A 15400-nucleotide genomic window follows, 5' to 3' on the forward strand; every position below is an offset into this window, starting at 1 on the left:
GCCACAACCACACCACAACCACGCAGTGTGGTCGGGCGTATATTTTGTATTGAAAATGAATAATCCAATTCACACGTGCCACATTTTGCCGTTGTTATCGACCACCTGTGTAATACAACCACATCGCAACCACATCGCGTCGGCAACGCCGCCACGCGGCGGCGGCACCGCGGCCACCTCCTCTCCCTATTAACTGCATACAACCACGTGGTTACCACATCGCAACGACAGCGACAACACAACCACATCGACATTTTGTCGCTGCCACACCACAACTGCAAAAAGCCGCTGTGACACTAACCACAGCTTGACCACATTATGTCGCTGCGACGTGGTGTGGTTGTGGTACGTGTGAATTGACGCTTTTACTCTCTTCCAATGTCCTGAAATATACAAAAAAAATAATGCAAATTTTCCAAAGTTGACCACTCCAGTCACCGCCTTTCAATTTACAATGTGTCTAATAAAACTTATTTTTCATAACGAAGCAAATATAAAACTTTGTTGCCATATTCGACATTTTGAAATAAAAATATTCGCAACCCTGACATTTGGTAAATGCAATCAGCAAAATGCGGAGAGAGTACCAAATCTGGCTCCCTTTGACTAATAAAAATTTGCTGTATCTCCAAATAAATGTACGTACTTTTTTGTATGTTTTTCCTCACATTGCTGTTACATTGAAAAGCATTATCTCTGATTATTTTCATGACTTGCACTCTTCAGATAAGAACGATTGAATTTGGAAATTAAATTAATCTTAAAAAAATATTTTAATAATTATACAAACAAGTGTATTTTTTTTCAACTTATCAGTTGTAAACCAATGCAAAATTCGATGCTCAATTTAGACGATAAACATACGAAATATAGTATAAATCATCTGCCGCATGTTTCACAATGCCCGTATAACTTATAGATAGTGACGACTGATGAGTATGATTTTTATTACACAAATAAATATTATTCAGACATCGTGAAACAGGCTCTTACCATACTGAATACATTAGCCACTTCTCTTCCTATAATATAATCATTATATCAAAGGACACTTCTGGGAATTTCATGAAGGCTTTTGATGTAGGCAGGCAGCTAATTCTCACTTGAAATCCAGCTGGACCATGTCAAAACATACAAACAGATTAACTTATATTGAATCCGTCCACTTTGTCTGTCCATTAAGAAGAGCGCATGCCAATTCCACGACACGTTTCGTAATGTGGCGGAGAAATTAGAATGGCGTGGTGACAAAATTAACACGACGTTAATAATGGTTTAAGCAGTTAGAACTCAGCTTTGTGTTTGTGTTATTTAGTATAATGTGTTAATTAAATAGCTTTGTTTTGTCTATGCAGATCGTGATGGATTAATCTATTTCTCAACACAATTGGTATACCTAGAGACAAAATGTGTAAGTGATTATTGCATTCACAAAGTGAGGAGTGCTAGGGTGTTTCGTCTTATTACTTGTCCAAGGTAGTCGATCTTTCACTGCCCTGGTCGGTGAAACGTAACAAACCCCATTAAGGCAGGTGACTTGCAACGCTGGCTAGTCGTATATCTCGGCACTCCTCACTAAAGTGGATTGGACCCGCACCCTGTTTTACAGAGCAGCTTTAAAACGTCCCCGGCCTCGCTCACTTACCTGCATTACACTAATTAGTCGGGTCAAAACATCATGCATCCCATTTCAGACAATTTGCTCCGGCCCGATGCTCGCTTGTTTTCTTTTCAAACAGCGCAAAATGGCAGACAAGCAAATTTTCTCTGACAATAAAATTATTATTTGAGTTTCCCGCTGCCGCTGCCAACGTTTTTAATAGAGGGCTGATTAAGTACATGACTAATTTGATCAATGGCAGTCTCTCTCCTTTGTTTTGTTTTGGTATTCGCAATAAACATGTCGCGACGGCAACTTTCGCTCTCATGTGCTTTGTTTTAAGGTTAAAAGTTGTTGATAGCCGCTATAAATTCGCAATATCTTCTCCCGTCTGTAACATTGATTCTGCTTTGTTTTCCAACAAAAATCGTACGCTCCAGAAAATGGCTGAAATGGGATGTGCAGTGCTGGAAAAGATTTTCGTATTCAGTACAATCGACCGACAATTCATAATACATATTTAAACCCTCTATAAAAACCGTTTAAGCAACATTAGTTCTACTGTATGCCAATGAACGCAATGTGGGTGAGACTGGTGACACACTTGATTCACGCCTTATCGAATCGGTAATTCCTGATATTTATAACGCAATATTATTAGTATTCAAGCATGATAATTTTAGTTATTAAATAAAAATATAACTGGTAACACAATCTTTCAATTTTAATATTGTGTGGGCTGCTCTTCGTACTGTAAGTAATAAGTCAGTAACAGCTTTTGCTAAGCTATTTATATTGCTGGTGAGTTTAAAGCTATGCAAGGTTATTATTTAAAAGCTTTTACATGTCCCACCTACTCGTTGAAGTAAAAGTTGAAATGAATGCTTTAAAATTATCATATTATTATGATAAAGGTAAGTACGATGTAACCCGCAGTTTAAAATTAATGACAACGAAAAACAACTTGTAGAAAAACATACTTATCATTTAAAATCCTAGCTCGGCAACTCCAAACGATTTCGTTTACCTACGCATAATCTCAGTAAATATGTTACTACACATACAATGTAGTCAAAATTGATCACGTTATTTGTATAAAACATATTTAGAATTTCCCCAACTACCAATATGATGTTATTACTAAGCGAGACTCACTCGGCTTGGACTTTAATCAACATTAATGTGAGAAATGTAGCGCAGTAGCCGGTGCCCATAAATGTTATACTGGAGCTGCTCTAGCAGTGGCAATAACTACTCATGGTCAGTTTGCAATACCATACGCAGTGCTCTATTGTGCAACAAGATTGTATTCTTAATGTTATTGGATATACCTATGGACAGTTTCTAAAACGTATATGTCATATGAAGAAAAGTTTGGTATGTAGGATGCAACTAAATGCATACTTACTCATATTAATCATATCTGAAACGAAACCTCTGTAAGAATAGAATTAGAATATTTGATATCCATGTCTGATTTTGGTACGCATCTTGAAATTTAATGAACGAAATAATAAGACGCAAGAAGTTTCTGAAATTTATTCTTCATGATTCTCACCCAAAATGCGTAGCCGTCCGTAATCTAAGTCCTGTGACAGTTTCAGTGTCTTGTTATTTTGCAGTTTAATTTAAATATGTAAATTTTATTAGGCATAATATAGGCGGGGACTCTTGAATTGCAAATGAATGTGACATTAAGTTTTACGGGGTAGTAGCCAATTCGTCGGCCCGTTTCCCGTTACTCGCGACAAATTTTCACTTAGCGATTGCTCTGAAAGTTATTAGGTTTTTTATTGAATGATAAATTGAACAGTACACTGCGCTGTGAATACACATTTGCATATTTGTGTCCCTTTTGACGATCCTCTGGTGAATATAAAATGGATATAGAGTTTATTCTGCTGTTAATAAAAGTTTAGTAAGGATTTATAATATGCTATCAAAATAGTAAACAAACATATACCTACCAGTTGATCTCACAGCTACTTTAATTCAAATGTTTCATCACCAAGTAATTCCTGGAAATGATATAAAGCAGGAAAATCTTGGAAAAATAAAATTACTTAATGGTAATTGAACGAAATACCGCGATGTACCAATATCAAGGGTGGGACGCTCTTTTTACGAGGAAAATTGTATCATATTCCCGTGGATACTAAAAAAGCCACCGTCTTTTATAGCTTAAAGCTCAGATACATAACTGTAGGTGCTAGGTAGGTATCATACAAGGTGAAAATTGACATTATCCACCTTACCGAGTGGAAGAATAGTAACAAAATTCTTGTGAATATAATAATTAGTCCATAATTATAATTTATACTGTACTAGATTATTCCCGCAAGCCGCATGATTTTCCCTTTACAATACCGGGATAAAAAATTGTCTTTGCACGTGGTATTATATTAGATAGTTTTTACTGAAAAAATACAATTTCTTAAAATAAGTTGTTCAACAAATTGTTAGTTGTTGTTGTCAAGTTGTTTTAATCCCTGTTCAGAATGACGAACAGGGGACAAACAGGGGACTCCTTTAAACTTACGACCTTTTAAACAGCCAGTATTTTAGCTATAAGAATTTTTCTACACAATGTATATTGTTTTGAAATAAATAAATATGAATATAATTAATATATATTTTTTGAGATCACATTCATAGATCATGTAACCTTTATCTCATACCTAACTATATACTGTGAAGACAATTTATATTATCGTTATTCATGTACAATATCATCACTGTATTGCCAAAGAAAACCTATAGCAAATAGCAATTACATACTCAATTTTATAAGACAAATAAAGACGGTTTCGAGGTTACCCGGCGAGGTTAACTTCGGGGAAGCGAGTAAATACGGAAATAAACTCAGGATAATTGTTACTACTCGCACGCGTCTATTCGTTCCTAATGTGTTCTCGGCTTTACTGAATTTTAACGACACATAAAAGAACTGCGGGCAGATTCCTGACCTCGCGTTGGTTTTGTTGCGAAAACGCCATGGCTGTTGACTAGAAAGCATACACAGGGTCTTAAGAAATAGTATTGTGAGTCAAAATAAGGTGACTCATTTAGACAACTTTTGAAAAATTCGCGTTGTTGTTCGTTTTTCCATAGAAATTTTGTTGATCAAGTGGCTTTTAATATTTGGAGAGAAGTATATGGCTACTTTGGGAGGGCTGTGCCGTATTTTCCTGTTTTATAAATTAGAATATGATTGCAGCTGATGTTGCTAAAATTTACTGATTAATACTGTGTATTAGTTTCCTTATTGTAACTAGAATATACATATAATCTAATACAATAGAACCAAAAGAAATTGGACTCAAGCCGTAAATAATGTAAAAATTAGCAATCCGTGCAGCAATAAAGTAAAGTGATTCATTCGCAATTTTGGGTACTGTTTTTTGGTGTTCTTCAGTACCTAAGCCTATAACATAGGTACTTTACAACGACGGTACTTAGGTATATAGTTCCACTACGTCCTTTTCAGTTCGTAGCTTAATTAAAAAAGCAATCTGAGAATACCCATTTCCCGCTAAATTAGCTTGTTAGTTTTCATTTTAATAAATGAGTAAGATAAATCGCATTATTACTCTTAGTTTATTAATACTGTTTAAAAAATACAAAGAACTTTTCACTTTTTTTATTTAGTTCAGAATGATGTGCGAAATCATCCCATTTCGCTTTCTTATAGTATGCATCCTGTTACATAGAGTTAGATAGTTACCTACAAAGTCGAAAAAAAAAACCTAGAGGTACAGACGAATTGAGAACCTCCTCTTTTTGAAGTCGGTAAAAAGGGATAGTTCAACCGAGTCCGCCCCGAAGTCGGATCTCCCGAACACCACTTAATGCGTTTTTGCTCCGAACGTCACATAAAGTAGGGTACTTGAAAAGGGATTTAACAGTTCCTTGTAACAGATGTAAGTAATAGTTTCTTATGACTTGTTACTAAGAGGTTAAGGGAGGAGTTTTCAAGTGGCTTATTTATGTTTGTTTGTTTAAAGTTTGTTAGTAAATCAATGAGCATCTGGTTTTTAAGCCTCTACGTTGGCCTCTTAGTGTAAGTTGTAGTTTTTTATTCATATTATAGTGCATTACCTGAGTGAGTGTTCTTATGTATAAGTATTGTTATAAATTTTAAATGATTGATTTGAAGATATGTGCAGCTAAAACCTAGATAAATCGCAAGAAACTACGACTTTTGCAAAGTTTAAAAAAATATGTTTTTGTCTTATAAAATTTGATTTCATTTTGATGATGAAATTTTACCCGATATTATACGACCCTAAACGATCTAAATTTCGTTGTAACTTCTTGAATGGCCATAAAAAGACGGGTTAGAATAATGTTTAAGCAGCATCGTGTTTTTATTATTGTGGTCAGCATAGCCACATACTGCGGGGCATTTACAACGGTTTAGCCGTAAAATTATATTGTTTGATCTTATTTTACAGAATGTATGCAATTTACATAATTATTCAGTTTCATTTACTTTCTGTTTTTTGAGTGTTTAAAAATATGCTGCAGTAATAGTCCAGTCAAGGAATGAGGTGTAGAATGCCTGAGCAGGTAACTAAACATATACCTAAACAAAAACAATGGCACACACTTACAACTATGTATTTGGTAAGTTGAAAATTACTCTAATCTAATGTACCTAAGTACTGTAGTAGTTGATATTCAATGTTCCTTCCCCTCTCTTATAATTATTTATACTGGCCCGTTGCACAAAGAGATCGCAACGCAAGCAGCTTAAATAATTTATCAAGACAAATTGGATAGAGAAGCAATTACATCGCACACTATGCCACATGTGACCAAGTAATGGAGAAAAAAATATCTAGTCTAGGGATGGAGGTCGCGACTAGCCTGGCCTAGCCTAGGATATTATGTACGTAGATAGTGCACCGGTTTGTACATAATGACTCCCAGGTTCGATACCCAGCCTAGGTACTTGCACTCAGGTCGAAAAATGGCAGTTATTCTATTACATTGGACTAAAAAAATATAGGAATAGATACCTACCTAAATTTAATAGCCCTACCACGCAAGGAACGAATATTTTACTAGAAAATTTTTTTTTTTGTATATTCTGACATAACAACTGTTTTTAGAATTCACTTAAATTTCTATGGGCACCTAGTGGCACCCCTATTCCAAATGGATACTTACGTTCCGTTGGAAAAAAAGACATGATGTAATTCACCAAAACGATCCGCGTTTGCGACATTTAGATAGGGAACCTTATCGCTGTACTTGCTCCCCACACTATATCTGTCGAGTTTCGGGGGTGCATACGCAAATTGACATGCTGGCATTATTTTATCACTTAGTGATGGATCGCGAAGAGACGAGAGAAAAAAATCATCAACCTTTGGAAAATATACTTACTTTATTTTTTACAGTAACTGTCTCCATATGGACTAACGGCATTTTTAATTAAAAATACAAAAAAATAAGTTTGTTGCATTTATGAAACAGTTATATTTGTACCCACATGTATTGTATGTATGTATTAGCTTAAAGCTTATTAAACGATTCATTGATCTAGGAGAATAATATCTAATGGTGTACACAATATGAGACACTAATTTATAATCATATTTAAATCAATTCATAATGTCAGGATTAGACACGCACCGAATATGACCGATGTCGATTACGAAGTCGTTACTATGAATATTGCACGGCGTTTTTTTTCACCCTCACATAGCAGCGGTTAATCTTGGGGAGAAACAAAAAAAAACGTGATGACGTCACGCACGATATGAGAAAAAATGCAGGGTGCGAGACTTTCGAAAAAGACTGTCTTTTAAGTAATCGCTATTTGATTACACGATCAACTATCGATAAAATTGCTATGTGTGTAGCGTAGTTTCACATACTTTATGTGTCCCTAATAGCCACGAAAGTTAGAAAATTAAACTTAAATCATAATAATCAAGAACATTCTAATTTAAGCCTAAGTTATTGCCGCTTAACTTATTTTAATTCAATTACATCGTGATCACGAACTGTGGTAGGTATACCTTACCGTAACTCAGAAACCATACAAATATTTTCAAAATTTTATGGAATAGGAATTACTTGTATTTAATGACGTTCATGTACGGTGGAAGGTGGGTCGAAATTGACTATAATTTCAACAATAGAATATACTTATGGATTTTTATATTGGAACAACTTTATATACGTATAAAAAGCACATAAAGTCTTAACGGTTGGAGGTGATGGTTAGAAATTTTATTATTTTCTTGGCACCTTTTTTGATGAGATAGAACTCAGTCTGGCGTATAGTTTGTTACTTCTTAAGTTTCTTAACATAGCTGATAAACCTTTATACATATAGCATTGAATAGTAATTAAGTTCAATGTTCGCATTACTTTAAAACAGATAACGGATTTTAATGAAGTTTGGCTACGAACACTTTTTGGCAAATAGATCTTCTCTTTAACTTACAAAAATAGAGCAACGTAGCCGCCGACATACACAGAACCAAACGTAAAATCACTCTTTTTTCTGCTAGTGTTTAAAACCGGCCTTCGAACAACGATTCCGTAACCCCTGGGAAGTAAAAGCCAAACAATTCTAGACCAATTTAGCTAGTCGCTGATAAACGGGGAGATAGCGAGAAGGGGAAACCTCCACTAATAACGGGACCCTGAACTTGAGAGATGTCTTCACCAAACAATCTCCACCTCCTTGTTGCCTCGTAAATGTCGCAGGCATAAACTGCCGACCGACACTTCTGAAAGTTTCCAGTCGCTCTCCAACAATTCCCGGACCAGTTTAGGCCCAACTTTATTCTGTCTAGGTCTAGACCACAGACACGGCTGCGGTCGGAATGTCTATATTGTCGTTAATTTGTGAACTGTAAATACAGATTGCTTACTTAATTAACGGTCAACAAACACTTTCTAATAATAAGACATATGTTACACCTCTCCGTTCAGCAGCTAATGAAGACCATATATTACAGAGGCGAGCAAACAGTCTTCACAATCGAGGCCTAAACCAATAAGAGAATCTCGAGATCATTACCGAGCAACTTTACTAATAAGTAGAATTGTATAGTTTTTGTATCGGATCCGGCCACTTCGGCGACTGACCGAGAACGGTTGTCGTGACGAAACCACAACAAAGGCTGGGGGTCAATCTCTAAGACGATAAACCAAGTTTCGGAGCGCTGCTGCGCAAGCCGCGACTCTATCTCATTGTATTAAGCGTGCCGATTTTCGTCAGTATAGATAGAGTAACCCTCCTGGAATCCGCTCTTTACGATCGTAACGCAATTGTGCCAAGTGAGCATAGCGCTTGTAGCTAATGCGATTCATAAGGTCCAGATTCATTTATAACTTTGGATCGTTTGGTAGTGCGCTTACATAGCGCATTGGGAGCTTTGGATTTGTAAATAGTTGGGTCTTCGCGAACCGCAAGAGCGTGATGGTTTAACAAATGTCTGTCGGCGACGGACGGTCAACGCGCGCTTTACGAGCGATTTCCCAGCGCTGATGATGATTTAGATGCAAGGAGTATGGGCCGGAAGCGCGATAACCGACGTTGCCATGACAACGCGACAGTTTCGAGGGGAATCCTAGACGGGCTATTCAACTATTGACCGGCTTTTTAGGGAATTTTCGTAAAGTTAGGGACTTGAATAGGGATTGGAAAAGGGACATTGGTCATTTGAAAATGTATCTTTGCTCTACCATGCATGCGTTATTTGTAATTAAATGCTAATTTAATTATATATCTTTCGCCCCTTAAATAAATAAAGTAGTTTGGTCATGTATCTGAATCAGACCTGAATTTATAAGGTTTGGCTAGGAAGCCCATAATATTGTAAACTGGGGCATCTTTCTCTTCGTAAATGTGCGGTGTATCAAAGTAGAAGCACCCTGGGGCACCCTTACCACTTCTCGGATACTTATCGTTACGGTAATGAATTGTACAATAAATTCGAACATAGTTGCAATAAAAATGATAATGAGCATTTTGCTTGCGTTGTTATTGCAAATTAGAGTTCGCAGGGCGAATTCAAATTGCTTCGTGACTCTAGCTGATTTGTCTATTTTACCCTAAATAGCGTTATTGCGTTTATTTGGTAAATCTAAGTATTCCAATGCTAAACTGTATACTATTTTAACTTTAACTTCGGAAACAATTGAGGGTAAATACTTAAAAACAAAGTCTATACGTATACAAAACTTTATTGTTGAGTTAGCAAACAATTCACTACGATCTATAAAATTTCCATCATCAGTTTGTTATTATTATCTTTCATCAATCAATTGCACCCTGTTTATTGTGTTTATTGCGCAACCCGCTCGCACGCACACTAGCGGCGTGTCCCGACCTCTAATACGAAATGTAAACAAAGTGTGTGAAACCCCACTTTTATTACATGTCGACTGATGATGATATATCGACGTCAGCCGCGGCTGATCCCACCCCACCCTTATCACGCGTAATTTCGGATTCATTGCCCCGACACATTCTTCAGTCAGCGACCTCTGTTCAATATTACGGGATCGTTTTCTTAAAGAGTCGCCGCGTCTGCATGTCTCATCTCTTCCACGCCGCCGCCTCCACGACCAAACATTGAGTTCACACACGCCGAGATAATATACTGAAACGCTCGATGTCACAGGCGGTTGATCATTCATTCCGCTACATTGACATTCGCTCTTAAATCTGTTACTCTCGATGTACACAAAAAGGTCAACATCGCCTTTTTAAGTCAATATTAAACAGAGCTAAATTGTATAAACTCGGCATTAACCTTGGCTTTTAAATTGTTCCAGGCTCAAATTGGACATGAGAGAATGAGAGATGGAATCACGCAGCGCGCCGCCCAGCCCCGACGAGCGTCGGGAGGGCGCGGGGGAGAGCGGCGGGGTGCGGGGCGGCTGCGCGCGCGCCTACACCAGCTGCCGCGCGGCGCGGCCGCGGCACGGCGCCTCGCGCGACGACCGCCTGCTCACCATGGCCGAGGTGCACGACTACCCCTCGTCCGAGTCCGGCATCGCCGCCGACTGCCTGCCACCCGCGCTGCACGACGACAGCCCGAGCTACGAGCGCTCCGACTACGAGAGCGGCTACGGCGCGCGCCTGCCGCCCGCCTGCCACCACACGCTCGACTGTAAGCACCGCCCGGGGGACTACTCCCGCAGCCGCACGCCCGAGTGCGCGCACGAGCGCATGTCGGAGTACGAGCGCCACTACGCGCGCTCGCAGACGGCGCGGCGCCAGCACCGCCACCACCGCCGCGACGAGGACGAGGCGCGCTCACTGGACGAGCGGTGCGCGCGCGACCTGGACGAGATCCTGCCCGCGCGCCTCGCCGCCGTGGCACTGCAGCCCCGCGACCCGCGCGACCCACGCGACCCGCCCGCCGCCACCTGGGCGCGGACCAACATCGCCGCCACCATGGAACGCTTCGAGCCCATGGACTACGCGTACGCGTATTACGACCATCATTTATCAATGCCCTCGTCGTCGAGGAAAGTGAATCGCCAACGCGGACGGGGCGGGCTACCGCGCGAGAGGAACGCCCGCCACAATTACGTCACGCGGTACGGGACCGAGGAGAACATTTACGAGGAAATCACGGACGGGTCGCGGACGTGCCCGAAGCACCGCTACGGGCCGCGGCAGTCGCTGGTGTCGCTGGACCGCAGCGTGGTGGAGGAGGAGGTGCGGCGCGTGGAGTCGCGGCACAAGCGCATCCTGGGCGAGCTGAACCTGAGCGTGGAGGCGATGCTGATGCCGGAGTGCGAGTCGCCGGACTCGGAGCAGGCGGAGGACCGCGACAACATCGAGGAGCTGCTGCGCGTGGGCCCCACGGACGAGCTGCTGTCGCCCGCCAGCTGCAACCCGCCGGACCTGGACAGCGGGTTCAGCGGCAGCAGCAGCGGCGCCAGCTACGTGGGCAGCCTGCGCCGCAAGCCGGCGGGCTCGGCGCCGCACCTGCCGGCCGTGGCGTACGGCCCGCGCGGCGCCGGCGTGCGCATCCTGGGCGCGGACGAGGCGGAACGCCGCGCCGACGCCGCCTCCCCGCGCTCCTCCAGCTGCGGCGACGCGCGCTCCACCGGCTTCTGGAACAAGAAGTCCTGGAAGAAGATCTCCGGCTTCTCCAGCTCCAGCAGCATCAACAAGGCCGGCCTCACTGGTGAGTCCCGATTGTTCTCTTCCCCCGCTTTTAGTAATCCACTGGTAATTTTAAGTTTAATAGCTTTGATTCAATTATGTAGCTGATTGTTATCCAGTCAATATAAGCAGTTAGCTGAGCTACTCTTATCTTAATTGAATGGTTAATACATTAAAATTACCGGCGAACCGACCCGTAGATAATATCCAGGCATGCATTATAATAATTACCCTCATCATTCATAACATTCAGTACCATCGCACACTATAACTCGTACTCGTCATACAAAGTTGCGCAGACGGCAAAGTTTCCCACATGATGTTCAGGCGAGGTCATGTTAGCTTAAAACGAACGTGTATCTAGTTACGCAACATTTTTTTTTTGTTTCACTTTCGTTTTCCTTCGCCCATAGGCGTTATTCAGATGGACGCGCGCGGCTTCGGCCTCCGCTTTTTTGGTTTGTTTTTGTTAACGGTGCGGCGTTTTGCATTGCAGGTCTGCTCGTTAGGTACACTTTCCGGCGTAAGTCTGGCTCTCAAGGCTCACAGAGCAAGCGGCGCCCGGAGCCCGCCGCGTGCGATGCGTGTCTGTCGCAGCGATGCTAGCCGCACCCGGGTAAGGGCACCTCCATCACCCTCCAACAACTCAATTCATCACCGTCACTGGTGCCGCCTTTACCTACCCATTGGCAAAGCGTGTGTCCAATCAAGTTCAATATTCACACCTCACTTTACGGAGGCTTCCATTATTTCACGACATCACACAAAACACAATGCTGTATATTCACGTCAAACACAACACAAGTTATGAAACACCAAAGAAATCTACAGATGTAAACGAAGATATTAACAAAAATTCAGAAGTTATTATAGGCGAAAGTGGAAAAGTCGGGAACAAAGAAGTTGGCCGGCGATGCGGCACGGTCCGAAGCGATTAAGTTCTCTCATTAAGGTATCGAAGTATTATTACTTCTGGAACTTTTCCTTCAGATAAGCATTGTTCACGGGCCGCCTGCCGCTGCCGACTGATTAAGCTTCTCGATGTCCTTCGATTAAATATTTACATGACACGTCAACTTTCACAAATAATTATTTTTTTACTTATAATTACAATCATTTTATGTTATTTTGTAGCAACACATAATAACTCCAACTAGCACTGTAGAACCATAGGAAGTCATTTACAGCACGACATTACTTAGTCAGATTCATTAGAGCACCAAGACGTTCGTAGATACATGTTATTATAAGTTGACATGCTTGGTTGCAGATGTGGAAGCGTGTAGGCCGAGCAGAGCTAAGTCCAGAACACCCACCTTACCGTACAGGTTAATATTATTCCGTAATTTTATTATTAAATATCTCACAAGTTACGATCCCACGGCTCGGGAAACTTTTAAAGTATTCACGGAGTTCCCCGAAATCTTTTCCTCATATTTTATTTCAAAAGTTTTTCTTTTGTTACAGCTACTCAAACGGAAAACTGGTGGTGCCGTTGGATTCCATAGCACAGAGCTGAGGGTGCCGCCCGCCCCGCGCGCCGCGCCCTCCCCCCCTCCAGCTCCAGCGAGGGGCTGCTGCGGGACGCCGCGCCCTGCCCGCCGCCCTGAGCGGCGACCGTGACGCGGCGGCGCCCTGCCCGCTGCCCTAAGCGACCTACGGCACGCGGTGGCGTCCTGCCCACTGCCTTGAGCGACCTCCTGGATGAAGCGACGCCCTAAGTGACCTGCGGGAAGCGGCAACGCCCTGTCAGGGGCCCTGAGCGAGCTGCGGACCTCCTCGGTCCCCATTCTTTCAACGCAAACATTCCACATAAGAACACACTTTACTTGAAAAGACCAATTCTTTAGCATGGCCGATGTGTATTTAGTGTAAATAACGAGAATGACTAAAGAACGATAGAAATCAAATATAGGAGAGTATACGTTAAAGTGATAAATGAGCCTAATTAATATTGTGTTGTTGCAGAGCGCTTCATAGAAGCGAGCGAACTCGTTGTTGTTATCAGACGATACAGTAGCTGATAGGTACAAGAAAAGGCTGAAATAAAAATCGGTTTTCTTCTTCGTAAAACTGACGTTTTAAAGTTTAATTCTTTTTATAGTAGCATACTTATTGATGTTCAGTATTGTATTAATTCGATTTTTGATATATATCAATCTTAGTCGTTAAAATGTTCATGTATCTGATATTAATAATATTATATACAATTGGATAATTTCCCGTACCGGACGATGGTGCTTGACATAAATTAAGATTTTCATTAGAAATGTTCCTTAAAATAAATTACGGAAACCTTTGTATCCACAATTCAGCAAGTCGACATCAGATCTTGAACGACTTCTTTAGAATTTACACAATACAGATGCCGAGCGATACTCAGAGAGGCCTAATTTCCAACAAAATTTACCGAGTTAATCACAAATACCTATTCCTAGTCTTTTGATATGAGCAATTGTAAGGTAAATTATTAAGGTAAGCAAAGTTGTTGAAGTTTATTCTTTATCGGACCAATTCTATCTGCTTGTGATCAACTGATCAATTAACAATCAATAAACATTTTCCGATTTTCTATCTGCCAGTGTCCAGGTACACTTTATAAGTATTTTATACTAGCGTCTTATTTTTTGTTGAGTAGCAATGTGTGAACATCTATTTCCATAATGTTGATGAGAAAATTTACCGATTACATTAAATTGAAAACAAAACCAGTAATTCATAGAAACAATTAACAGTTAAACAGTTCCAAACAGGCGTTCAACATTCTATGAACTATCTCGATGAGCTCAAACCTAATCGCTTATGTTTATTTGTAAATATCCTACATGAATTGAACTTTTGCAAATAGTTTTATTAATATTCCTACATGTATGTATAAATAAATCTGTCCGTCAAATTTTAATTTATATTTGTGTAATATTTTTTTTTATTTATAATAAAAAATTTAGACATAAACTATTGCGTTAAAATAACGTCATTGTTAATACTTGTTAAGTATCTGTACATTTTGTAAATAGTCGAAGGAACATGGTGCACATTCTCTATATTATGTATGCAGTGACGGTATTTGCATTGGAGGCAGTGGTTATTTTAAATGAATTTATATATTGTCCATTATAAAGAACACAAGCTATCACTCTTGAGTTCTTGAATCTACACGAATCTGTCTATACTCTAGATAATCCATTACTGTTGTCACCTTGTAAATTTGTCTGATTATTACCTATACTGTAATTTACTGTCTCAAACTTGTCTTTATCGTTAATTTAAAATTCACCATAATATGTTTTTAATCGTGTTTTATAATATTGATGTTACCGGAACAAGTCACAATATCATATTGTATGTATTTCATTTAATATCTGTAATTTAGCAACCATGTTCAAGTCAAAAGAGATTTTTATTAAATAAAAACGTAAAATGTCATTGCTTTTTATTTTTGGTGGGGATACGAACGAGAACGAACGCTCGCAAAACGTGACAAGGTGAAATCAAATTGGATTGCAAAAGCAAAAATTTTAGCCGTGTTTAGTGTAAATGCAGGGAAAATAGCTCTCAATTATGAAACGTCTTATTTAGTAAACCGACCTGTGAAACGCACACAAAGGATTTTCCATCTTGTGTGTTGGGAAACAAAGCCCGTAAAGGGA

At 40.2% G+C, this 15400-nt stretch overlaps 1 protein-coding gene across 5 annotated transcripts in view; it reads left to right on the top strand.

Annotated features, from left to right (window-relative positions):
- Nucleotides 1–15176, top strand: part of LOC105391930 — a 75528-nt gene extending 60352 nt beyond the window's left edge. For 2 of the 5 annotated variants that reach the window (XR_007266524.1, XR_005254440.2), the window contains 4 exons: nt 10406–11772; nt 12247–12366; nt 13021–13078; nt 13218–15176. Coding sequence is in view for 3 of the 5 variants with exons in the window: in XM_038114988.2 (XP_037970916.2) it covers nt 10434–11772; nt 12247–12356 (1449 nt within the window). In the remaining 2 variants the exon portion in view is untranslated. The remainder of the gene's footprint in view (nt 1–10405; nt 11773–12246; nt 12367–13020; nt 13079–13217) is intronic. The other 3 variants (XM_038114988.2, XM_038114987.2, XM_038114989.2) reach the window with 3 other exon arrangements.
- The last annotated feature ends 224 nt before the right edge of the window (nt 15177–15400 follow it).

The sequence above is a fragment of the Plutella xylostella genome, chromosome 8, assembly GCF_932276165.1.
Source record: "Plutella xylostella chromosome 8, ilPluXylo3.1, whole genome shotgun sequence".
In the NCBI taxonomy this organism is placed as follows: domain Eukaryota; kingdom Metazoa; phylum Arthropoda; class Insecta; order Lepidoptera; family Plutellidae; genus Plutella; species Plutella xylostella.